This window comes from Dermacentor albipictus, chromosome 5 (assembly GCF_038994185.2).
Source record: "Dermacentor albipictus isolate Rhodes 1998 colony chromosome 5, USDA_Dalb.pri_finalv2, whole genome shotgun sequence".
Taxonomy (NCBI): domain Eukaryota; kingdom Metazoa; phylum Arthropoda; class Arachnida; order Ixodida; family Ixodidae; genus Dermacentor; species Dermacentor albipictus.
In genome coordinates this window covers 841,021-866,979 of record NC_091825.1, presented here as the reverse complement: position 1 = coordinate 866,979, position 25,959 = coordinate 841,021, and the positions used below count along the sequence as shown (strand labels likewise).

Genomic DNA, 25,959 nt, shown 5'->3' with positions numbered 1-25,959 from the left:
TTTGCCTGTAAACAGGATCTCGCGGTGACTGCTGCAAACACACATCCTGCGTGCTTGTTCCATGTTGTTCTATTTCGCCCCAAGTGAACTTACGATGAGAAAAGCTTTCCAAAGACTGGAGCCTACTGTTAGCGGCGGGGGTGTTCATGTACTTGGATGACGTCGTCGTCTTCGCCGGAAATTTCGACGTTCACCTTAGGCGGCTGGCAACAGTACTAGAGGCCATCAGGTCATCAGGACTTACTCTGAAGCCGGAAAAGTGCCGCTTCGCTTACGAGGAGCTTCTATTTTTAGGCCACGTCATCAGCAAATCTGGAGTCCGCCCCGACCCGCAGAAGACAGCTGCCATAGCAAAGTTCCCACAGCCCATCGACAAGAAGGCAGTGCGTAGATTTTTTTGGCATGTGTGCCTACTACAGGCGATTTGTCAAGAACTTTTCACGCATCGCTGAGCCGCTGACGCAGCTAACTAAATGTGACGTCGAGTTCAAGTGGGAAACGCCGCAGGCCGAGGCATTTCAAGAACTCAAATGACGCATGCAGTCGCCGCCCGTACTTGCGCACTTCGACGAGCACGCCGATACCGAAATCCACACTGACGCCAGTAGCCTAGGCCTCGGCGCCGTCCTGGTCCAGAGAAAAGATGGACATGAACACGTGATAGCTTACGCTAGCCGGTCGTTGTCAAAAGCGGAAGGCAATTATTCTACAACCGAAAAGGAATGCCTCGCCATCGTTTGGGCTACAGCGAAATTTCGCCCTTACCTATATGGCAGGCCATTCAAAGTCGTCAGCGACCATCATGCCTTGTGTTGGCTAGCGAATTTAAAGGATCCCTCAGGACGGCTGGCACGGTGGAGCCTCAGACTACAAGAATACGACATCACTGCAACATACAAGTCCGGACGAAAACACTCAGACGCCGATTGCCTATCACGCGCCCCCATTGACCCGCCGCCGCAAGATGACGAGGATGACGACGCCTTCCTTGGTATAATAAGCGCGGAAGACTTCGCCGAACAACAACGAGCGGACCCGGAACTTAAAGGCCTCGTCGATTATTTGGAAGGGCACACCGACGTTGTCCCCAGGGCATTTAAGCGCGGATTATCTTCCTTCATGCTTCAAGACAGTCTACTCGTGAAGAAGAACTTCTCACCCGTCCGCGCCAATTACCTTCTTGTTGTCCGGTCAGGACTTCGTCCAGAAGTATTGCACGCCCTACATGACGATCCGACCGCTGGACACCTTGGATTTTCCCGGACACTATCGAGGATACAAGAAAAGTATTATTGGCCGCGCCTGACCGCCGACGTCACCCGTTATGTCAGAACATGCCGAGACTGTCAGCGACGCAAGACACCGCCGACAAGGCCAGCCGGATTACTACAGCCAATCGAGCCTCCTTGCCGACCATTCCAGCAGATCGGGATGGACTTGCTGGGACCCTTTCCGACGTCAATAACCGGAAATAAGTGGATCGTCGTGGCGACGGACTACCTCACCCGCTTCGCTGAAACAAAAGCACTGCCGAAAGGTAGCGCAGCCGAAGTGGCGAAATTCTTTGTCGAAAACATCCTGCTGCGACATGGCGCCCCAGAAGTACTCATCACCGACCGAGGAACGGCCTTTACAGCGGAGCTCACCCAAGCCATTCTGAAATACAGTCAGACAACGCACAGGAGGACAACGGCTTACCACCTGCAGACGAATGGTCTTACGGAGCGGCTGAATAAGACCCTCGCCGACATGCTAGCGATGTACGTCGACGTCGAACACAAGACCTGGGATGCCGTCCTGTCGTACGTAACATTCGCTTATAACACGGCGGTGCAAGAAACAACACAGATCACGCCGTTCAAGCTGGTCTATGGCAGGAACCCGACGACGACGCTCGACGCCATGCTCCCTCACGTAACTGACGAAGAGAATCTTGACATCGCTATCTATCTCCAGCGCGCCGAAGAAGCCCGACAGCTCGCCCGCCTGCGAATCAAGAACCAGCAGAGGACCGACAGCCGACACTACAACCTCCGACGACGCTTCGTCGAGTACCAGCCCGGCGACCGTGTTTGGGTATGGACCCCGATACGCCGACGAGGACTGAGTGAGAAACTATTGAGACGCTATTTCGGACCCTACAAGGTCATCCGACGTGTTGGCGCACTGGACTATGAGGTCGTGCCAGACGGCATTTCGCATTCACAGCGACGTCGCGCACGACCTGAAGTGGTCCACGTGGTGCATCTTAAACCATTTTACGGACGCTAACGAACTTTCCTTATTTTGTTTTTTTTTCCCTTTGCTATGAGTGCTTATTTATTACTTTCGTTTGTTTGCAGCATCGGGTCGATGCTTTATAAGAGGGGGGTATTGACACGTGTACTTGTCTTTATCGGGCGACAAGTTTTGCCGCCTAACAAATGTTATCGCACAGCGCGGTACACGTCTGCATGTATCCGACGTTTCTGGAAAGTTATCGATGCTTCTATCCGCTGTCTGTTGTCGCCGAACGTTGTGTTATCTGATTTCATCGCTTGACACGAATGGTGTAGAACATTTTAGAAGGCATGCGGGTCCCAACGTTTAATCTGGAACATTCGATGATTGCTGTATAAAAGCCGACGCGCTTGACCCGCTGATCAGATTTTCGACGATCGCCGACTGTGTTCGCCGCTTTCGTTGTGCTATAAGTGTAGCCTGTTTTGTGGCCACAGGTTTGCCCAATAAAAGCTAGTTTTGTATTCCACCGTACTGCTTCTTTCATCACCGTCACTACCACGTGACAAGAGGGATTGTGAAAAGGCCGCTTTCATCACACCAGATGGCCTCTGTGAGTTCAGGGTAATGCTCAGCGCCTGCAACATTCCAGTGCTTGATGGACACAGTGTTAAGATAGAAGTGGCAGACCTGTGTTGCTTGTATTGATCACGCTGTCGCCTTTGCTGGAAATTTCGACGATCACCTTGCGTGGCTTGCGACAGTACTGGAGGTCATCAAGTCAACAGGGCTCACTCTAAAGCCGTAAAAGTGTTGCTTTGCTTACAATGAGCTTCTCTTCCTGGACCACGTCATCAGCAAATCTGGAGTCTGCCCTGACCTGCAGAAGACAGCTGCCATCGCAAAGTCCGAGCAGCCCACTAACAAGAAGGCAGTGCACAGATTCTTTGGCATCTGTCCCTACTACAGGTGCTTTGTCAAGGACTTTTGATGCATCGCTTAGCCGCTGACACATCTAACCAAACGTGACGTCAAATTCAAGTGGGAAATGCCTCAGGCCAACACATTTCAAGAACTCAAAAGGCTCATGCAGTCGCCACCAGTACTTGCGCAATTCGATGAGGACGCCAATACCGAAATCCACACCGACGCCAGTAGCCTAGGCCTCAGTGCCGTCCTAGTCCAGAAGAAAGGCAGACTTGAATGGGTGATAGCTTACACTAGTGGGTCGCTGTGAAGACCGGAAGGCAATTATCCTATGACTGAAAAGGAATGCCTTGCCATGATTTGGGCTTATGCAAAATTCTGTCCTTACTTATATGGCAGGCTGTTCAAAGTTGTCAGCGACCATCATTCATTGTGTTGGCTAGCGAATTTAAATGAGCCTTCAGGACGCCTGGCACGGTGGAGCCTCAGATTGCAAGAATATGACATCATTGTTATCTACAAGTCCGGACAAAAAACCCTCTGATGCTGACTGCCTATCACGTGCCCCCATGACCCGCTGCCACAAGATGACGAGGATGACGAACGCCTTCTTTGGAATAATAAGCACAGAAGGCTTTGCTGAACAGCATTGAGGAAGCCTGGAGCTAAAAAGCCTCGTCTAGTATTTGGAAGGGCACATCGATGTTGTCCCTAGGGCATTTAAGTGAGGATTGTCTTTGTTCTCACTTCAAAACAACCTACTCGTATAGAACTTCTCACCAGTCAGTGCCAAATACCTCCTTGTTGTTCCCTCAGCACTGCATCCACAAGTACTATGTGCCCTACATGATGATCCGACCATTGGGCACCTCGGATTCTCCCAGACGCTATCAAGGATGTGGGAAGGGTATAACTGGCCGCGCCTGACCACCGGTGTCGGCCGTTACATCAAGACATGCCGAGATTGTCAGCGTTGCAAGACACCACCGACAAGGCCAGCAGGGTTACCACTGCCTATTGAGCCTCCTTGCCGACCATTTCAGCAGATCAAGATGGATTTGTTAGGACCCTTTACAATATAAACATCCGCAAATAAGTGGATTGTTGTGGCCATGGACTTCTTCACCCACTTCCCTGAAACGAAATCTCTGCCGAAAGGTAGTGCAGCCGAAGTGGCGAAATTTTTCATAGGCACATACTGCTGCAACATGGTGCCCCAGAAGTCTTCATCACCGACAAAGGAATGGCCTTTGCAGCAGAGCTTACCCAATCCATTCTGCAATACAGCCAGACAAGCCACAGGAGGACAACTGCCTACCACCCACAGATGAATGTCTTGTGCTCCGTGAGACCATTGCCTGAACAAGACCATTGCCTGAACAAGATCCTTGTTGACAAGCTAGCAATGTACGTTGACGTCAAGTGTAAGATATGGGATGCGGTCGTGACGTATGTCACTTTCACTTATAACAGGGCAGTGCAAAAAACAACTCAAGTGACGCTGTTCAAGCTGGTTTACGGAAGGAACCTGACGACGACTCTTGACGCCCTGCTGCTGCACATCACCGACAAAGAAAATCTCGATGTCGTCGCCTATCTCCAGCATGCCGAAGAAGCCCTACAGCTCGCCCACCTGCGCATCAAGAATCAACAGAGGACCGACGGCTGGCGCTATAATCTTTGACGACGACACGTGGAGTATGAGCCTGGCGGCAGTGTTTAGGTTCGGACCTGATACACTGACGAGGACTTACTCCACTATTTCGGGCCTCACAAGATTATCCAACGCATTGGCACACTCAGCTATAAGGTCATGCTAGGCGGCATTTCACTATCACAGCAGCTCCGTTCACGACCTGAAATAGTCCATGTTGTGCAACTTAAGCTGTTCTACCAGCGATAACGAACTGAAGTAATGAAATGTCCAATGAACCAACTTGCAAAAAAAAAATATACTGGTAGGGGCAGTGTAGCAGTTGTAAAAAAAATAAAGTCGCTGATGATTACAATACTCTCTAATGTGAAATTTGAGTGCACCTCTATACATCTTTTCATTTTGTGTGTCATTATTTTGTATTATGATTGCATAGGTACTCGGTTTATATTAGAGAACGCTGTGAGTAGCATGGCTGCCGCGGACAAACTGTCTCGCGCAGCACATCGCAAATGGAGCGAAGCGTGTCGCGGCTGCCTCACTAATCAAGAGATTGCGAGAGGCAGCGCTTTGATGATGCATGGGTGGAATTCACAACAGCCCCCGCAGACAGACCTCCACTCATGCAGCACTTTGTTTCCTTATATGGTATTGCTGGATGCGCTCGCTGCGTGCCTTATCGATGGCGTCATCTGTGAACAGACGGCGCGCTACTCGGGCACCATCTCGTAGTGGTCTGCGCTGCAAAGCCCATCTGGTGTGGCACTGCGCTTCTCACGATTTTACCATACCCTCCTCCTCCGCTATTCTCCTCACGTGCTCTTCACTATCGCTGTCTCATTCCCCGCTGCGCTCCGTGCTGGCTCAATTACGGTGAGGGACGACGACACTCAATACAGGAAGAGGTGCCTAAGAGCTACATTCTAAAACTAGGCAGTTGGTCAGAGTGTGCAGTCATGAGTGCACCTTTACCAAGGCTGTTTATGGGCACTTCAAGAACAAGAGTGAAGGGGTTAATCAGATTATTCTTAAATCGGGAAGGCTCAAGCGTCCTGATGGAGACTAAAGACTGCTTTAAAGTAATTTACATGCCTTGATATCAACAGAGTGTGGTCAGCATAGTGGAATATATGGCAGTGTACTATGTTATCACCAGGATCAGTTACATAAAGGTTGCACAAGGACTTCTGGAACACCACAGCACAGGTTTAATGATGTGCTCCTAACCGAGCCCAGTGCTTCCGTTTAGTTGCAATCACATAGGTAAGCACTGAGCAAAGCAAAAGATTGTCCTCTTAAGTCATAATTGCAAACGTTTTCAATGAGTAGACAATGCTTTAGAAACATCTTCACTTAGTTAATTGTTATCCAGTGCAGTCATGTCATTTCAAAGACCCTGTTGAGTACCATGGCCACTAGTGAAACCAAATTGATTTCGAGATTATGAGCCTAAAGAAAACTATGCATAACCAAATAATTTTTTTTTAATGTCGGTGCTGTAGAACCGATATAATGTGATTGCTTTCTATGGCGTTTTTGGAGCTGGTTTATAAAATGGGAACATCAGTGTTTCTTTCAATCAAGTATCTTATTCAGGGTGTCTACCAATCTGGAAAACCGGGAATTCTCAGATATCTTGAGCAGTCTGGAAAAACTTGAGGAAATCTCGGGGAATTTGTGCCTCTATCAGGGAAAATTAGCTGTAATTTTATTGAAAGGGTCGAAAGTCGCAGTAATGCTGGCTGGAATAACAGACAGAAATCGTAATGAATTGTCTTTGATGCCCTGTCGTCGGCTGGCAGAGTTTCCAGTGTGCAGTCAACAACCGACTTTCCCCATTCCCGATAATTTGGACGGCTTCGCAGCACCACCATGTACCCCTAAGTCAATGTATCAGAATGTCTGAAATTTCGGACGCAAGAACTCTTCGCCGTCTGATTTTCCGGATGTTTTGCCATGACCGCAGGTCCGGAACGGCATTAATAAAAGCCACCACCACTGCCATTTTGATTACCTCGCCGACTCGAACCGGCGCTCTCGCACGCAGTTCCACTGTAAGCCGTAGCCATCACTGCGGCAACGCTAGGCCTAGCTGCTTCGACGTTTGCTATGAAGCTTCTTGCCATTGAGTGCCGCATTTTTTATTGAAAGTATTCGCTTCTGTCAGCAATGGCATGGACTCTGCCTTTGTGGTCCTCGCGATTGGCTTAGAAGCTTGGAGAGCACGGTGCGTAGCATAATGCCTGTTCCTGAAAGTCAGCTTTGCCTCTGTACAGAAATGTTATTTGGTGAAGCATGCGCAAAAGTATTACAGTGAAGCATAACCAGAAAGGGAGCGGTTAACATCACGGGACGCAGTATGTATTTCTTAATTATACATCCGTGCAACCGGTATTTACTGTCACAGTACGAGCACCAATATGTCTAATAGGTGTACCGACAGGCCGTCAGAGCGTTTGCGAATGTGCCTGTGGCGGTTTGAGCCCCTAAGGGCTGCAAATGACATGCATTTTTTTCTAACCGGCCGATTTTTCGGACGTTTTCGCGACCCCTAGGGGCGTAGAAAAATTGGACGTGGACTGTGCGACTGACCAAGAAGATGCTTCAAATGGTCCGTGGTGCGAATGAGTCGCGGAAGGAAGTCAAGAACAGAAAGGACCTATGCACTAAGGAATCAACGGGAAAGGGAACGTGCTGCCGCGGTTTTTGAAGGAGCGTGAGTTTAAAAAACAGTGTCGGCTGATGCCGAGATGCAGGTGTCCCTCATCCAAACCAAAATAAACACTTTAAAGCATTGAAACACAACACTGAGGCGGCGCGCGCGGACTGAGAGTATTTCAGGACAGTTGAGGTTGACTTACGAGCTGTTGAGAGAGAGTCTCAATTGTGACAAATTTCGGACCTCATACCACTGAGCTATCAGTTGATAGAAATAGTTCATATTCGAAAATATTTGCTTCTACGTGCATTTCCCTTTTATTCGTGTTTGAGAATGTCCGACACCATTTGCAATTTTTTTTGAAGAAATTTTATTTGCTCTGCATTTTACTAACCCTTCCCCTCTATTCTCTTTTTGAATAACACAAACACTACTCCTTAGTATTCAAATTGGATTAAGTTGTTTTTCTTAAATTTTTTTTTCACAAGCTTACTAAAGAGTTCAAGGATTCCAAGAGAAGGGCGTAGCAGGGGGCGGCAGGAAGTTAGGTGGGCAGATGAGATTAAGAAGTTTGCAAGGACAACATGGCCACAATTAGTACATGACCGCGGTAGTTGGAGAAGTATGGGAGGGGCCTTTGCCCTGCAGTGGGCGTAGCCAGGCTGATGATGATGACTAGAGAGTGACAGCATCGGGCGATGTGGTTGCAGCCTGTCTTGACATAAAACATAGTTCTACATCACTCAGGGAATTTTGCAAAGGCACTGAGGGCAAACCTGGAAAACTCAGGTAATTTGGAAATGCCAACTTGGTAGAGACCCTGTTATTTTAATCTATTTCTGTAGATCGACAGAGAAGTGGTGCATAGCCATGCAGCAGTTTAATTAGCCGTCTTTATTCACGGCAGTGCAAAAACAAGATACCAAGATAGCAAATATAACAACATATTGCTGAAGAATTCCTATGGAATCTTATGGTGTAGCATTTAAAAATTGAAGCTTGACTTTCTTGAGGCACACTTAAACAACAGATTCATAATAATTCACAAGACAAGGCAACATATAATACTGGCATTGCATTCTTGAATAGCAGTTGCTACTTTCCACACTTCTCCTCTCTTCTCTCGCCCAGCTACTTTTCTTTTTTGAACACGACGTTGACGAATACTTTATACTTTCTCTTATATCAGGTTGAAATTGCACACTTAATCAATACTGATAGAGCTGTCTGTGAGTGATAGTTCTTATAGTTCTCATAACTTTTATAATGCGGTACAATACCGCTTTCAATACAGACAGGAAGCATGTCTATGATGATCAGGATCAACATGTTGATCCATCTTGTTGTCTCAGGTGCAGAATACATGGTGGTGCTAACGTAATCTTCATGTGCTGGAAGAGGCATGGGATACATACATGCAAGCCAACAGTGTCCACAGTTTAGCAATACTTATGCTGACTTGCACTTATAGCATAGAATGATTTCTTGCCTATTGTGACTGTTGCCACCACAAGTTGAAGAAGTGATATGTTTTAAAATTCGTTTTTTTACCTAGGTGGACTCAAACTACTGCTCCAACTGCCTTGAGTACATGCCCTCACCTGAGGCACGGGTGAAGAAAAACAAGTGAGTGTTTGTGAACAGCAGTGCAAAGAAAGGAGATCACAGCCACTCCATTGATCATAGCCACTCGAGCAGCAGTCCTTTAACGCCTGGCGGTGGGATGTGACTTTGAATAGTTAACATCGTTCTGTAAAGGATTCATGAGGTTGAACATGCCCTGTGGGCTGTTGTGAACTTGTGTGGCTGCACTGAAAAGCTGTGCACTAGTGGCAGTAGTGTGCTTTGTGCTCACTGGATACAGTTCGGAGAGCTAGTTCCTGCGACGGAAAGGTCAGCAAATGTTTGGCGCCCATGTCAGTAATGAGAACTAGGTGCTTGTTCCAGAGAAACAAGGACCCACTGTGTGCTACCAATTGAAGCCTCCATTCAGGTGGACCACGGGAATTTTTATGTCTAATTGTTGACCTCACTGTGCAGCTTGGAGTGTAGGTGGAGGAAACTGACACGTGTACTTATCTTTATCGGGCGACCACATTTCGCCGCTTAACAAATGTTATCGCACAGCGCGGGACGCGCCTGTATGTATCCGAAGTTTCTGGAAAGTTATCGATGCTTTTACCCGGCTGTCGTCACCGAACCTTGTGTTATCTGGTTTCATCGCGTGACGCGAATGGTATAGAACTTTGTGGAAGGCACGCGGGTCCCGACGATTAGTCTGGAACATTCGACGACTGATCTATAAATGCCGACGCGCTTGACCCACAGATCAGATTTTCGACGATCGCCGAGCGGGTTCGCCGCTATCGTCGTGCTATAAGTGTAGCCTGTTTTGTGGGCACAGGTTCGCCCTATAAAAGTTAGTTTTGTCGTTCACAGTATTGCTACTGTGTTATTCAACGTCACCATCACGTGACATCTGGTGGAGGTGCTTTACGTTCGTGTACCGGACGCCCCTGACAAGCCGTAATTCAAGCCCGCACCGCAAAGACAACACCAGCGCCGTCCCGGAACATCGAGCAAGCCGCCGGCTACAGCAGCTGCCCCCGGAGCACGGACTTCTACCTGAGAAGACCAAGAAGATTGTGGCCAAGGCAACCCCAATGGCAGCCCCAGCGTCCCCCATCGTGCTGCAGCAGTCCAGGGAACCTCCGACATTCCGCGGAACAACATTCAAGGACCCGTAAACCTGGCTCGAGACGTATGAGAGGGTTGCTACATTTAACAGTTGGGACAGCGACGACAAGCTGCGGCATGCCTATTTCGCACTGGAAGGCGCTGCCAGGACTTGGTTCGAGAATCGAGAAGCCACCTTAACGACGTGGGACCTGTTCCGAAGCGGCTCCTTGCAAATGTTTACAAGCGTCGTGCGAACAGAGCGAGCCCAAGCACTACTAGAAACCAGAGTGCAGCTGTCAAACGAGACGATCACAATCTTCACGGAGGAGATGGCCTGTCTTCTCCGGCACGCCGACCCGGAAATGTCAGAGGAAAAAAAAGTCCGCTTCCTGATGCGGGACGTCAAGCAAGAACTTTTCGCAGGACTTATTCGTAACCCACCGAAGACCGTAGCTGAGTTTTCTTCAGAGGCATTGACGATCGAGAAAACTCTGGAGATGCGCACCCGGCAATATAACCGCCAGGGACTCACGCTGAGGTACGCCATCCAAGGACTAGATTCCAACGACCTTCAGGAGACCATCAGGGCCATTGTGTGCGAAGAACTGCGCAAGGTCCTGCCTTCGTCGCAGCGTCAAGTGGCCTCGATCGCTGACATCGTGAAAGAAGAGGTGCACCGATCGCTTGGAGTTCCCGAGCTGCAACTACAATTACCGCAGCCCCAGCCAGAAGCGATGACATACGCCGGCGTTGCACGCCATCAAGGTCCCCCTCTGCGACACAAGGTCCCCCTCCGCAACACGTGTTGCTTCAGAAACCAGCTGGGTCATGTTAAAATTGAGGCAGATATCGAGGAAGTTCCTGGCTTTGGTTAGTCCTGTCGAAGAACATAAATTGTCAGTGTGCCAGTCTATTTGCGGGAAGTTAAAATCGCCAAATAGTAGTATGCGTGCATTTGGGTGAGCAGCAATAAGCTGACACATCGTTTGGTTAAGCTGGCTGCAAAATTCGGAAGTAGTGTGGGGAGGTCTGTAACAAACGCCTAGTAGTACGTTGTGTGGGCGTGATTGGATAGTCACCCATAATATTTCCAACTGTGACCGAACATTGATTACTGCACAAGACAATTGTTCGTGGAACGCAATCAGTACACCACCACCGCGCGTAGATGCGCGGTCATTGCGGTACACACGAAAGTTTGGTAGGTCCGATAGCACTTCAGTATCGCTCACGTCGTCAGTGAGTCACGTCTCGGTAAGTATTAGTAGATTACTGCTAGAGGACAGTACAATGCTAGATATACGTTCATGTTTTTGAAGAAAACTGCGGATGTTAGTGTATATTGCAGAAAGTGAAAGATCATCGCTAGAGACAGCATATGCTCGGTTCTTTTCTTTCTTTTTTTGGTGCTTCGTCTGCTATGATAATTCTTTGATGCTGTTAGTACTGTTGTCAAAGACGTAACGCTTTTGGTTCATATACAGAGTTTTGAAACGGACGGAAAATGGCTTGTTCTTGCTTTTCGCAAAAGCAATTAGTTGTTTACGGGCATTTTAGACTGGGCGCGAGAAATCCTCACCGATGCCATAACTTGTCCCTTTAAGCATCCGGCCTTTTGACAATATTGCAGCTTTGGTCTTGTGTAGTGCAAGCTTTACTATTATGGGCCGGCAGCGACCGGCTGAGGGACGGCCGAGGCGATGCGCACGCTCTATATCCCTTGGTTCCAAGGTTAGCTGTAAATTATCCCGGCAAAGGTTTGCGACCAACTGCTCTGTTTCTGCGAATGTTTCTGAGGAGGAGGGGTCGGGGATGCCGTAGAAGATTAGGTTATTTCGCCTCGAACGGTTCTCGGCATCATCTATACGGGCTTCCAGCTCCAAAATTCGAGAGGCAGTGCGCTCTGTGCCGATGCGCATGATTTCAATTTCTTTCCGCAGTGGTACCAATGCCTGATAATGATTTTCGAGATCTGTTAGTCGTTCGTTCAATTTCCCTATTGTTTTGTCCGTATTGCTGAGTTGAGCTTTCAGGCCTTGTATTTCTGCAATTACCTGCGCTTGGCCGTTAGTCAGGTTATGCAATTCTGCGTGAAAAGCTTCATTAGGACGGCCAGGGTTAGATTCCATATCTCCAGCTTGGAGTAGTAGCGAGTGCATTACATCAACACATTCAGCAATAATAGTAATACAGTACCGTGGGCTCGGCAGCTGTACCAGGCAATAATTACTCATTTTTTTTGCAAACATAACGTAAGGTTCACCAACCTGCATAGCGAAAGTGAACTGATTAGTGGTCCGTGCACTGGCACAGTCACCAAGCCCACAGGATTGCACCGAAGGTGCTTGTTCCTTTATAGCTGGTACACTTGTTGCTGTCGACGATGATGCGGCAGCCCAAGCTCTGGAGAGTTTCGCTGTCCAGCGTGCCCCATGCGGCTTGGGCAGGAACTGCAGCCTGCCGACAGGTAGGAGCCGGGCAGTGGGTCCGTAGCTTCCAGGATTGGTGAGTCCGCATTCCGATGTTGTTTGCGATGCTGCATCCGCAAGCGCAGGCAGCAGCAGGCGCACAACGCAGTAAACCATCTGCATAGCGAAAGTGAACTGATTAGTGGTCCGTGCACTGGCACAGTCACCAAGCCCAGAAAGTTCTACACCATTCGCGTCATGCGATGAAATCAAATAACACAAGGTTCGACAGCAACAGACAGTAGATAGAAGCATTGACAACATTACAGAAACTTCCGATACATACAGGTGCGTCCCGCGCTGTGCGATAACATTTGTTAGGCGGTAAAACGTGGTCACCCGATAAAGATAGGCAAGTGCACGTGTCAGTATGATCGGAAGCAACTAAAGATTTGGACAGGCTCAACTGTAGTTGACACCTATGTAATGCGAAGCACTGCGCGAACCATTGTGGCATGAGATACGTTTTGTTGTATTGCTATTTTCGACTCCAACTAAACGCCGCTTGCCCCTTAGTGTCTCTGCCTATAACCAGCCGATCTAGGTTCAGCCGCAGGTTCTCAAGTTATAGCGTGCACTGCCATGTTGCCTCGTTGTTCCCAAATCATCATAATGCCCTGTGCACAAGCCCGGAAAAAAGAAAGGATGTCGAAAGAATTTTGCTGTGAACCATTATGGTGTGTCATTGTGGTGGAAAGACAGCAATTAATCATTTCATCATTTCCCTCAAGTAGCTGATGACATGCAAGAGAGAGTGACATAAAGAACTTGCACATTGAGAGAAAGGTGACTGACGCTCTGGTGGTTTGTTTGAAATACTTCACTAGGGACAACTTTATTCCTGACGAGTAGACCACTGTTTTCTTTTTATATATTGTTACGGAGGAAGACGCAGACGGAGCCATGATGTAGTGACCGTCGGGGACTGGTGGGGATGACACGAAGTCAACGTAAGTCAGTGCCGAAGGTGGCAAGCAAACGAAGTTGACGGAACTGAGGCGAGTAGGGTGTTGTTCAGCGGGATCCACAGCAGGCAGGTCGAAGCGGAGAGTACTGGCGGAGCAATCGATGAGAGCAGAACGTGCGGAGAGGAAGTCTAAGCCGAGGATGATGTCGTGGGGACAGTGAGCGATGACTGTGAATAGCACGATTGTTGAGTGATCGGCGAAGGAGACGCGGGCGGTACACCTACCAATTCCAGGGGTGTCGAGCTATGAAGGAAGGCTCGACGTACCGTCCACTGCGAAGCTCCGTGACGAAGTACAGGGAACGTCCACCTCCACCAGATATGTTACGGAGGAAGACGCAGACGAAAAGCTATGTACAAGTATATTTACAATAAAATACGCTGTGCTTGGCCAAGAGGCAAAAGCCCGCGCTAGCTTCTAATCGTCGTCGTCATCTTCTTACTGCTCGGCTCTTCGTCATTGGAAATACTATCCCGTAGCAATATTATAAATATGTTGCTTGCGTTTCAAGTCATGCTTTGTACCTTGCCTTGATTAGTTGAGTTTTCTGCCCCAGCATTAGTGTTACTAATGCCTTAAGCAGCAGGAATATTCTCTCTAATACACTTTTGTCTGCAGGCACTGGTAACTAGGAGGATAACTAGCTTGAAAGGTCTGAAGTTATCAGGACACGTTATGCCGTGAGGTGTCATATTGTTTTGATAGCATGCTTTAATCTAGTGGTGTAAACAGAAAATGCTGTTTTCTCATTCAATTTACTTATTTACTTAAAATGCCTTACAGGGCCCACAGGGGACTGGAGCATGTCGGTTGTCAGTTTATTTGCTTGCCAGAAATTTGGAAGCAAATGTGAACAATGCTCTTTCTAGGTTTGGAGCGTTCAGCCTAGCCACAGTGCTGCTAGTTTGCATTTCGACACTGTGCACACACCTAAGTTACATTACAACTGGTTTGATTCGTTTCCAAGTCGTGCATTTGTACTAATACAAGTGACATTGCTCAAAAGAAAACCCTCGATAAATATTGGAAACCTATTGGAAGAAACACAACTTGAATACTTTGTTTAGCGCAAAACGACAGACACAAGAAAGACGACCCAGGAAAAGGCGCTACTCCAACTGACATCATTTTATTGCGTCACTCCTTTATAGACCGCTCAAACCAGAGGAACATGTGCAGTGAGCACCATGCGGTGGAGCCACCAACATCCGATCCCAAGAGCGCACTCATGCGACAGAATCCAAAAAACCAAATTCACCGCTGTACAAGGTTAAGGAAGGCACACTAATGTACTGTGACCCCAATGACTGAATGAAAAATGCTTCCGATAACTCTCGGGCGGTGGTGTCACGGCTCTTTTTCAATATCGTGGTATCACGAAACATGGGTTTGCACTTCCATGTTTTACAATGTTTTACTCGGAGGTATTGTTTCAGAAACTGAAAGGGAAGCGGCACAAAAGTAACTGCATCACACAAAAGAAGAGGCCTGAAGTTGTGGCGTATTGCCACAGAGTGGCTCACAATCTAAAGAATGTCGCCACTAGATACCAAATTCCGGTAGTGTTTATGCTCCTCAGAAACTGTCAATGTTCTGCAGCTGTATTTCTAAAACAAGTAAAAAACCTGATTGTGAAAAGAATCACGTGAAGTTTGTAGATTGCAGTGTCGGTGTGGTTTATAAGATTCCCTTGTCATGTGGCAAAGTGTACGTAGGGCAGTCAGGCCGCTGTGCTAACGAGCACCTTAGAGAACATGAGCGATCCATACCAACAGGCACAGGTTCCCATTTGGCTCAGCATTGTAAAACATGCAAGTGCAAACCCATGTTTCGTGATATCACGATTTCGAATAAGAGCCATGACACCACCACCCGAGAGTTATCGGAAGCATTTTTCATTCAGTCATTGGGGTCACAGTGTATTAGTGTGCCTTCCTTAACCTTGTACAGCGCTGAATTTGGTTTTTTGGATTCTGTCGCATGAGTGCGCTCTTGGGATCGGATGTTGGTGGCTCCACCGCATGGTGCTCACTGCGCATGTTCCCCTGGTTTGAGCGGTCTATAAAGGAGTGATGCAATAAAATGATGTCGGTTGAGAGTAGCGCCTTGTCCTGGGGGGGGGGGGGGGGTCGTCTTTCTTGTGTCTGTCGTTTTGCGCTAAACAAAGTATTCATGGATTCGCACCATCTAGCCCGCCAATGCATTGTGCTGAACACAACTAGGTCTGATTGGTTGTTATTTACTTCTCATGTTTCACTGGGATTGAGAATTGCTATGGGTGGCGGGTGTCTGCTGTGTTCCCAAGCCTGGACCCTACCCCGAACACTGTACTGCGAGCATGAAGAATTGCCATTCATCAGACGCAGACTACCTTTTCACATGGATCAGCTAAACATAAAGAGAAGGTGCACCCTGACTCACAAATGGAACTCTCATTTGTTTTTATCGCTAGCCACCCTGATGACGTAACTTAATAACTTTTAGCATTGTTCTATCAGTGCACAATATTTGTATTTAACTTCTGAAATTACAACAAATGTTACTGCTTATATATTGGCATGCAATGTGATATTTTGCTACACGAGTCACAGCATGGAGTTGCCTATGAAGCTTGAAAACAGTTAAGTATTGTGCCTGTGGCAGTGGAGCAACACTGCGAACAAGTGCTTGCAACTTCTGGAGGCCCACAAGATCTACCGTATTTACACGATTCTAAGTCGACTCGAATGTAAGTCGACCCCCCCATATTGCGTGACAGGAAAAAAAAAAAAAAAAAGGAGAGCATACCTGAGGACGCATTCGATAACAAAAATTTATTAGTAGCTGACATGGTCACTGGACTACTCATCATCAATATTGCTGCCATCGTCATCGTTGCTACAGTCCCACAGTGCTTCGTCGTCCAGCGAAATTTCACATTTGACAAAGGACCTCACCACATCTTGTGGAGCAGCAGCCCCCGCCGAATGCACCCAACCACACGCAGCCATCAGGGAGGCTCTTTTGACAGGTCCGGTTGGTGTAATTTTGTGGTCTTCTACCACCAGCCACTCGTTGTACTCACGGCGGAGCAGGTCCTTAAAAGGTGAAGATCTGGGCTTGTTTTGGGGCCAGGGGTGCGATTGGAGATATTTTCTTCGATACGCATTGTGTTCGGTTGCTGCAGTGTCACAAAGTGGCAGTATGCAAAATTTGTTACAACGGGGCGGAGAGCAGCCAATGAGGAAGCGGTGACCTCCCCGAAGTTCACTTCTGTCGTTTGTCGTCTGCTTGCAGACAGTATACTACAGAACGAAGTGTTTCTCATCTTCCAAATGAATGAAATCTTTATCCAAACACGTTTTCAAATATTGGTATGTGTGACTACTGCAATTTATAACTATTAGCTTCTTTGTGTCGTCTCTAGGTGGTGTTGCGCACAGCAAGAAGAAAAAAAGGAAAAAAAAAAAAACAACGGGAAGAGTGGCGCACTTTTCAAGAGGCAGCAACAACATCCCAGTGGCTCACTGGCACCGATGATGGTGTTGATTTCGCTGTACAATCAACTAATTATTTGTTTCGAGAAACAAAAAGGATGCCGGAATTCACTTTCTGCCATTTCCTCAAACGCGTTTCGCACCGCCACCCGCTCTCCTTCTTCCTCTAGAAATGGCAGCGCAACAACCCAAGTTCCCAACGGAAGCGCCATTTTCTCGAATTAAACTATGGATTGGATCCAAACGTGCCATGCCGCAGCTGCGGGTTGGATCCAATCCAATCCACCAGACTCGCCATGCGAAGCCGTATGATCGCTCCAAACTTCCCAGCTCCCGTCGAGTTCGGCGCCTAGCAGACAAAATGCTCGGTGGGAGGATGATTGACAGGAGCATGTCGTCATTTTGACGTCGCCAAAAACGTGGCCGCGCCCCGTGGCTGGCGACTTCGGCGCGGAGCAGGCCAATCGTGCGCACCGGTAACTGAACAAACGCACCGAACAGCCATCTCCGATTGCACCCCATGTCGCACTTCACTAGCAGGGACCGATCATGCATTTCAGCGACGTATGTCGCACGCTTGGCCTACAGCTCCGGAAAGCGTCCAGACTTCGGCACGTGCATAATTCCTCACTTGCTGTCACAGGTGAAACTTTCGCTTCGCTGCAGTCGCCACTCTCACACCACCCGTTCAGCAACATCGAACTTGCGGCCCGCAGCGCAGTGAATTGTTTCTTCAGTGTAAGGGATGGCAGCCCTCTTCAATGCTGCTGTGAACGAGTGCCGAATGATTAGTGGGCCTGGAGCACTGATGACGACTGAGGAAGCATAGAAGTAGCACGTAGCCGGCAGTCAAGTAGAACACGTCAAACAAATGCCTTTCGTTAAACTATAGAGAAAGCTAAGTGCAACAGGGAAAGAGAAACCCGCGAGCAGTGTCTGCTCTTCCATAAACTAACGATACTCCCTGCAAGCGCCGCCGTTCTGAGGGTGCCGCCACGAATGCAACAGCTGCGCTTCCATCAGCTATAGGATGCCAGGATGCGTAGGATGATACGATGAGTAGGATGCTGATGGGAAACCGAAACGAAATTGAGCTGGTGAGCAATGCCAGATGTCACCACCTGAAGCTCACATTGCGCTGCCTGCAGCAGGGAACTGCGGCCTGTTTGTGTTATCGCCTACTAAAAGCGTGCAGTATGCTTCCAACGGTACTACGCCCCATGCGCTGTAAAACGGATCGGTGAAAATGCTTATTGCAATAGGGTTGGTGGTGATAACTGAATGCAGCGTTTGATGACCCGGGAGGAGATTTGCTGGTACTGGAATAAGAAACTGAGTGCATGCTGGCGTCTTCACGTCAGACAAGGGCTACTGTTCTCGGTTGCGCATGCCTTGTCTCTTGTTTACGTGAGATCTAGCGGCCAAAAATGTATCATATGATTGCAGTCTCGAGCAGGGAACGGGGCCACGTTTGGTTTATTGCCTATTAAAAGTGTGCAGTGTGCTTCTTAACTGCAGCTGTGCACCGTGAAACAGATAGATGAAGGTGCTTATCACGATACGATTGGCGGTGTTAGCTGTGAATGCAGTGTGCTGTGATCGAGGTGAAGATTTACTGGTACCAGAATTGAGTGTGTGCCGGTGTTTTCATGCGAGATAGGCGGGCAAGTATTGTGGAGAAGCTGCAGCGGCGGGTGGCTACGGCTCTTGATTTTTTTGTTTACATGGGATCTGTAGCCGGAAAACTTATTGTATGATCTCACTTTGCCGATATATTGAAGGTTCGTGCCGAAAGATAGTGTTTTCCAGGATTATATGAACCAGTAAAAGATAAGTGTAACTCAGTTGGGTCATTTTATTTTTGTTCTCGATTGGGAACGTTGGTGCAGTGAAATCGTACGTCATCAAATAGTATCAACGAGGTTTCACTGTACAGTGTAGTCCACTTGTAACGATACCACATATAACAATATATTGGTTATAACAATGAGTTGACTTCAGAGTATGAACTTATGCATTAGGACTATATGAGAAAAAAACCCATACGACTATATGTTATTCACCGCACATGTATATATATATATGTGTGTGTGTGGGTGTGTGTGTGTGTGTGAAGTGAAGGGAAGTTTATTGTTCTTTTCAAGGAAAAGAGGGGACCGGTACAAAAGGTGGTAAGGCCTGACGAGGCCCCGGTACCCACAGAGTTGGCAGTAATAATATAAAGGCAAAAAAAAAATGTACATAGAAGGTGCGACAAATATGTGAAAACAGTGCTACAGTGCGCATAGTGAAGCTTAATTCGGGAAAAAGACAAACATGTGCAAGATAATATGCAAGTACTCAAAGTTATGCATGTACAAATACAATGCGTACACAATATTGGTGAATAATGGTAAAACATGTTGTGGGGCTAGTTGGTGCATAGCTTTAAAAAAATGAAGCGCCAACGGTAACGGCACACAAAGAAGGAACAAAAGTGCCTTGTCCTGTCTTTTGTTCCTTCTTTGTGTGCCGTTACCGTTGGCGTTTCATTTTTTTGAAAATGGTGAATTAAGACGCTAAAAAAATGCAACTGCAGCACTTGTCCGCATCAAAGATAGAGAGAAACATATGTATAAACAAACAGTAGATACATTTTCTTACATTTGAATTTCGCCTTCAATCAAACGTCGTTTCGTGTTTTTTTTTTGAACACATATTTAGATGAAAATAAATCATCTGTAAAGGGAAATTTGTTGAGGGCGTTGGGTACTTGAAAATTTAGTTTTTGTTTACCATAATTTGTGCACGTTTGCAATACACATAGTTTTACGTCACGAATGTTGTAATTTATAGTACTGTTAGTAATAGAGTACAAACTGTTTCTATGAATGTATTGCAACACCCGTAGATAATACACTTGGTCAACTTGTAGTATGCTATGTTCAACAAACAAGGGTTGTGTTTGTAATTTATGTGGTGCGCCACAATAGCCCTCAATAGCACGCAGGGCTCTTTTTTGTAGCAGTAGTAGTTTATGGTATGGTACATTGAAATGCCACGGTCCAGACAGCGCTTTTCCAAGAAGGAAAAATGGCGCCGCCGCAAAAACGAACACGAGCCGATGATTGATGATGACTTTGTACAGATGAAGATGAAGTCCGCATAAATGCTTACACTAATTTCCCCCGTGGACGGAAGCTGTCAGCCTAGCCACACATTACACAGTGGGACGGAGATGAAAGGGCTTCAGGCGGGAAATATGCACAGTCTCTGTTCTGCGGCAGCGTCGGTCAGTTGAGGCATTAGCAGGTGTAACATGATAGTTCACCGGCGAGGTCTGCTCTATGACTTTGTAGGGCTGAATTAACATGGCAAGCTGGGTGAGTTGGAGATTGAACATGTTCCTATGGGTGGGTAGTGCAACCCAGACGAAAGACAAGAGGAAGTACACAATACGAGCGCAGACTAACAACTGGTTTATTTTTTCAAACAAGGGAATAAAATATACAGAAAATGTAAACACGTGTGAAGTGACGCTTGCAAGGGTGTAAGGGTGTTAGCCTATCTTGCCACTCAAAAACTCAGTTACTTTATCTTGCAGAGTGATAGAAGTCTGGCTGGCGCATAGGCCTGAGGTTACATGCATGAAGTAGGCTTCCACAATCTCGTGGTTGATTTGATTCATATTTTTATACAGTATTTCAGTTTGTTCAAACATATGTTTGCATAAGCAAACTCTACAATGCGCGGCCAGATTAGAACCTGTTGCATACCTGATCGCACCTTCGTGCTCCCTAAGGCAGATGTTAAGGCAGCGTCCTGTGGAATGTGGAATGACATAGACCACTCCCACCGAGCATGCCACAAGCTGCCCCAAGTGTTTGACGCGGTACACAGCGTTGGACGCCTGTTTAGGTCTGTTGACAAAATTACAAATCTTGTTTAACGAGTTCTTTGCTGAAAAGAGGACTTGAACGCCATATTTCATGACTGTCTTTTTTAACCCATGCCCCATCTGATGTACATGAGGGATGACTGCATACTTTTTTACTTTTTGATCTGTGTTTGGGGTGCTTCCCCTTTATTTATTTTCTTCACTAGCCCTTCACATATTGACACGATAACAGATTTTGGAAAACCGGCCTTCTCTAGACGATTGAGTTGTTGCAAAAAGCTTAGATTAGCGAAGTGGTGGCATGACTTTCTAAGTGCGGAACCTAAACATGTCATAGCAATTCCTCTTTTCACTAGTTTTGAGTGTGCCGACGCATAGTTCAGAATTGGTTTGCTTGTCCTGGGGTAATATTGCCAACAAATATGTTGTGCTGTTAATCTTAACTGCAAATCCAAAAATTGAATTTCATTATTAATCGGCGATTCATGAGTAAATCTGAGACCCATTCCTTCCTTATCAATCGCTGCGAGAATAACTCCAATATTTTTGGAACTATATTGAAAGTGGATAACTACCAAGTGGTCATCAACAAACTTGAAGCACTTGATCAATGTTCCTGCCAAGATGCTCTCGAGTGCCTGGTCAACAGTGCTGAGAAAGATCTCGCGAAGAATTGGTGCGACCTGAGAGCCAATGCAGACCCCCTGCTTCTGAATCACAAAGTGGAAAAAAGTACTTCGGGGAGATGGGACGCTGCCTTAACATCCGTCTTATGGAGCACCAAGGTGTGATCAGGAATGCAACAGGTTCTAATCTGGCTGCGCATTGTAGAGTTTGCTTATGCAAACCTATGTTTGAACAAACTGAAATATTATATAAAAATATTATTAAGATTGTGGAAGCCTACTTCACGCATGTAAACTCAGGTGCATGTGCCAGCCAGACTTCTGCAAGATAAAGAAACTGAGTTTTTGTGTGGCAAGATAGGCTAACACCATTTCACCCTTGTAAGCCTCACTTCACACGTGTTTACATTTTCTATATATTTTATTTTCTTGTTTGAAAACATAAACCAGTTGTTAGTCTGTGCTCATATCGTGTACTTCCTGTTGTCTTTTGTCCAGGTTGCGCTGCCCACCCATAGGAACTTTGTAGGGGCCAATATATCGAGATTCAAGCTTCTCATATAAACTGGGTGTTCGTGCAGGTGTCCATAGGAGCACACCGTCACCAGGGCGATAGGAAACGACTCGGGGAGAGGCATCGTACCAATGTTTGCAATCGTCTTGGCTTGCTTCAGTGTTCATACGGGCGCGACGACGACATGGGCAAGATGAGGCACAAACTGGTTGCAAATTAATGGTGAAGCATTGACGGGGCCAAAAAAGAACGAAATGTCGAGTGATGAGGTTGGGTGGTGGCCGTATACTAAGAAAAATGAAGAGTATCCGGTGGTTCGTTGAACTGACGTATTGTATGCAAATGTTACAAATGTGAAAATCGCATCCGAGTTACGATGGTCAGGTTGAATGTACATTAACAGCATGTCGCACAGCGTGCGATGAAATCGCTCTGTTAGGCCATTGGATTGAGGGTGGTAGCTGGATGTCTTGTGAACGGTGTTGGATGCTTGCAGAACCTAAGAGTGCTTGAAAGAAATGCCTTGCCTCGGTCGCTCAAGAGAATGTGAGGTGCCCCATGACATAAGCAGACCTGCAAGAAGAAGGCCGCTACTTCTGAGGCAGCTCCTGAACGTACTGAGGCTGTTTCAGTGTACCGGGTCAAGTGGTCAACAGCAGTGACGATTCATCACTTGCCATCTGGAGTAGGAGGGAGTGGCCCGAAAAGGTCATGCCAATGACAGAGAAGGGTTCTGCTGGGCAAGGAAGTAGTTGTAGCGTCCCGACTGGAGCAGTAGTAGGTCACTTACGTTGTTGGCAAAGTGTACACGAGGCAAAATTTCTAGCTATATGTTGTAGCTTCAATGGGGCGGCTGGCCGGAGGATTTACGACATGAGGCCTGAACGGCCGGGGCGCACAGCGCCGCAAGAAAGAGCCGGACTGCTTCAGTCGGGGGGGACCAGACAAAGAATTTTTATTTCTGTGAGGGGAAACAGGAGGCAACTTACAGCGTTTGGCGCTGAGTGGCGCCCTGACGTAAAATACCCAAAACCGAAACCAGAAGCCAACACAGGATACCACATCACCTCTCCCTTGAAAGAAAAATGTGCTACTCACTCTCCTCGCAACAAACGTAAGTCATGAGTCACAGAAGAACATATGTTAGCACTGTAACACACGGGTTTAGTGATGACATCTTTACACAATAGAAAATTACATCTTTGGCTTCCCCATTTTAAGAAAAACGCACAACATGAAAACCGAAAATGAACACGATTGTACTCCAGTTCTGCAGAGTTTAAGTACTTGTCTTGCGAAGACGATGAGATGCAGCCTTGCACACACAAATCACACATGAAAAAAATTCAGTGTACAAAAGTAGACAGTGCAAACATCTGTGTGCCCCCTGGGGCAGCACTGATGGGTGGCTCATTCGCCCTGAGCCTGACTCGAGACAGTCTCTGTGGCTGTCGTGGATTGGAGATTGTGTGTACAAGCACTTTATACTCCCAAGTTGAGATAGTCCCCCCCCCCCCCCCATGGATGCTAACGACTTATTGTTAAAAACTTTTTGGCATGAAAGACAAATTCGTATGGCGGCTACTACCGTAGTGAAAATGTGCATACTACACGTTTATGCTGCAAGGAATCTAATGTACAAGAAATGTATGGTATCCCTTCTGCGGGGATGCTAAGAAATGAAGAAAAGTGTCCCTACCACTAGGATCCACTGATAAATCTGCAGTATAGCAGTAAGTACAGCATGCACATAGCACCCTCTATGCTTCCCGAAATCCCCCCATTTGAAGGATACTACTTAGTCCTATTTACCTAACAAAAATGTAAGGAAATACTTTTGGCGTTAAGAGCCGAATTCGCATGGGAGGGTTGAAACCTCTGTAGACAGTAATCCAAGGTAGAAAGCTACTTGGAAACAATCCTTAAACCGTTCCGGAGGTTGTCTATGGCAAGTAGACCTATGGAGGACTGGTTCAGGTTGTAGAGGAGGAACAGCAGAAGTGTTACTTGTACAGGGACTGGAAGGTGTGTCAGAGTCCTGAGTGCCTTCAGGGGCAGTGTCTTGGGGAGAAGTGTTGCACGGACGTCCAGGAGGCTTTTCTGCATGGGGTGAACCCGGTGGTGGTGGTGAGACAGGTGGTCGCAAAGAAGGGGTTACAGCAGGAAAATAAGTACCACTAGGAACTGGAAGAAAAGGTGGAAAACTATTGTCAAAGGATGTTCCGTCATTGAAATGACTCCTTTCATTTGTTGTTTCACCCTGACGAACCGAGTACTTCACCAGTTTAGACGCATTCCAACGCTTGCCATTTTCAAGCTGGAAAGTACTTCGACCTATTGTGATAAATCTTGAACGTACTGGAGTATTTAGGACCAGATTTCCGTGAAGTATGTACCCTAACCGGATCGCCTGGCTGAAACTGAGGATACTTGGTTGCGCGACGACGATCCACATACTTTTTAGTATTTTCCTGTTTTTCACGTACTCTACTCTGCACTTCCTGGCGCAACTTTGGAGAAGCAAATTCAGGATGAATTGGAGGCTTGTTTGCAACATCCAGCCAAGTTCGTGGTTGTCGACTATGGAGCAGCATAGCTGGAGACACACCGGTAGTCATATATAGAGTAAACCTGTAAATTGCCAAGTATTCTAAGACCGCAAGTCTGAGGTCTAGCTGTTCCAAAATAGCAATCTGTATGAATTCTTTAAGGACACGGTTAAATCTTTCTACGTGGCCATTGGCCTGTAGGTAGTAAAGAGAGGACGTGAAAGGCTTAATGCCTCTTTCCTTCAATAAGTTTTCAAACTCTGCAGAAACAAACTGTGGTCCATTGTCGGACACTATAGCATGAGGGAATCCTTCTCTACTGAATATGGACATGAGACTGTGCATGATGGCTTCCGATGTGATGGAAGGCATAAAAGCAACTTCGGGCCACTTGGAATGATAGTCAACCATGACCAAAGCAAAACCTGCATACTGTGCAGCACGGTCAAGAGGGCCTATTATGTCTATGGCTAACTTTTCCCATTGTCTTAATGGCCATTCTACAGGTTGTAATGGGGCAAAAGATGGTTTGGCAGATTTATCTGCTTGTTGGCACACAAAGCAGTGTCCCACAAGTTCCTCAACTTGCCTATCCATGTGAGGCCACCGGTAGATGCCTCTCAATCTAAGGTTGGTTTTCGTGATGCCTAAGTGACCTTCATGAGCAATAGACAGGAGTGTCTGACGCAAGGAAGCAGGAGGAACGATATGTTCACCTCGGAGAAGCAGATTATCCATGTAGGACAATTTGGACTGTACAGCAGCATACGCCTGTAACTCTGGCGGAAGGTCCGCCGCAGTTCTCTATCCTTTTACTATTTTGTCTTTTAATGCTTGGCACACTAGATCTGCCTGTGTGGCTGCTTGGAATTTCTCCTTTGTCATACAAGATGAAACTAAAGACACTATTTCCTCATCTAGTGCTGGTTCACATTCGGGAGGGACAGGTAGGCATGATAATGCGTCTGCGATGACATTTTGGTCACCTTTACAGTACTGAATGGAGAAATTGTAATATAGCAATCTTGCATTCCACCTTGAAATTCTTAATGGTTGCTGTCCAGAACCCTTTGAAGATAGCAATGCGACTAGAGCTTGATGATCAGTTCGTAGAGGGAACTGTTGACCCCACAAGTAAACATGCCAGTGTTCACACGCAAACAGACATGCCAATGCTTCCCGTTCGCCTACAGAGTACTGTCGTTCTGCGGAAGATAACGTACGAGAAGCAAAAGCTACTGTAAAAAGAGCTCATTTCTGCATTTTTGCTGTAGGACGGCTTTTATGCCAACGTCAGAAGCATCAACCGTCACAACAATAGGCAGATGCGGTTGAAACATGC

The 25,959-nt window shown here is 47.0% G+C and overlaps 1 protein-coding gene across 6 annotated transcripts in view; it reads left to right on the top strand.

The window, feature by feature from the left end:
• The window catches only part of DCTN4-p62 (dynactin subunit 4), a 438,984-nt gene that overhangs the window by 24,634 nt on the left and 388,391 nt on the right, over positions 1 to 25,959 (top strand). For 5 of the 6 annotated variants that reach the window (XM_065444866.2, XM_065444867.2, XM_065444869.2 and 2 more), the window contains exon 2: positions 9,016 to 9,086. The exons of the other annotated variant lie outside the window; for it this stretch is intronic. In XM_065444866.2, the coding sequence (XP_065300938.1) occupies positions 9,016 to 9,086 (71 nt within the window). The remainder of the gene's footprint in view (positions 1 to 9,015; positions 9,087 to 25,959) is intronic. 6 annotated transcript variants of the gene reach the window in all.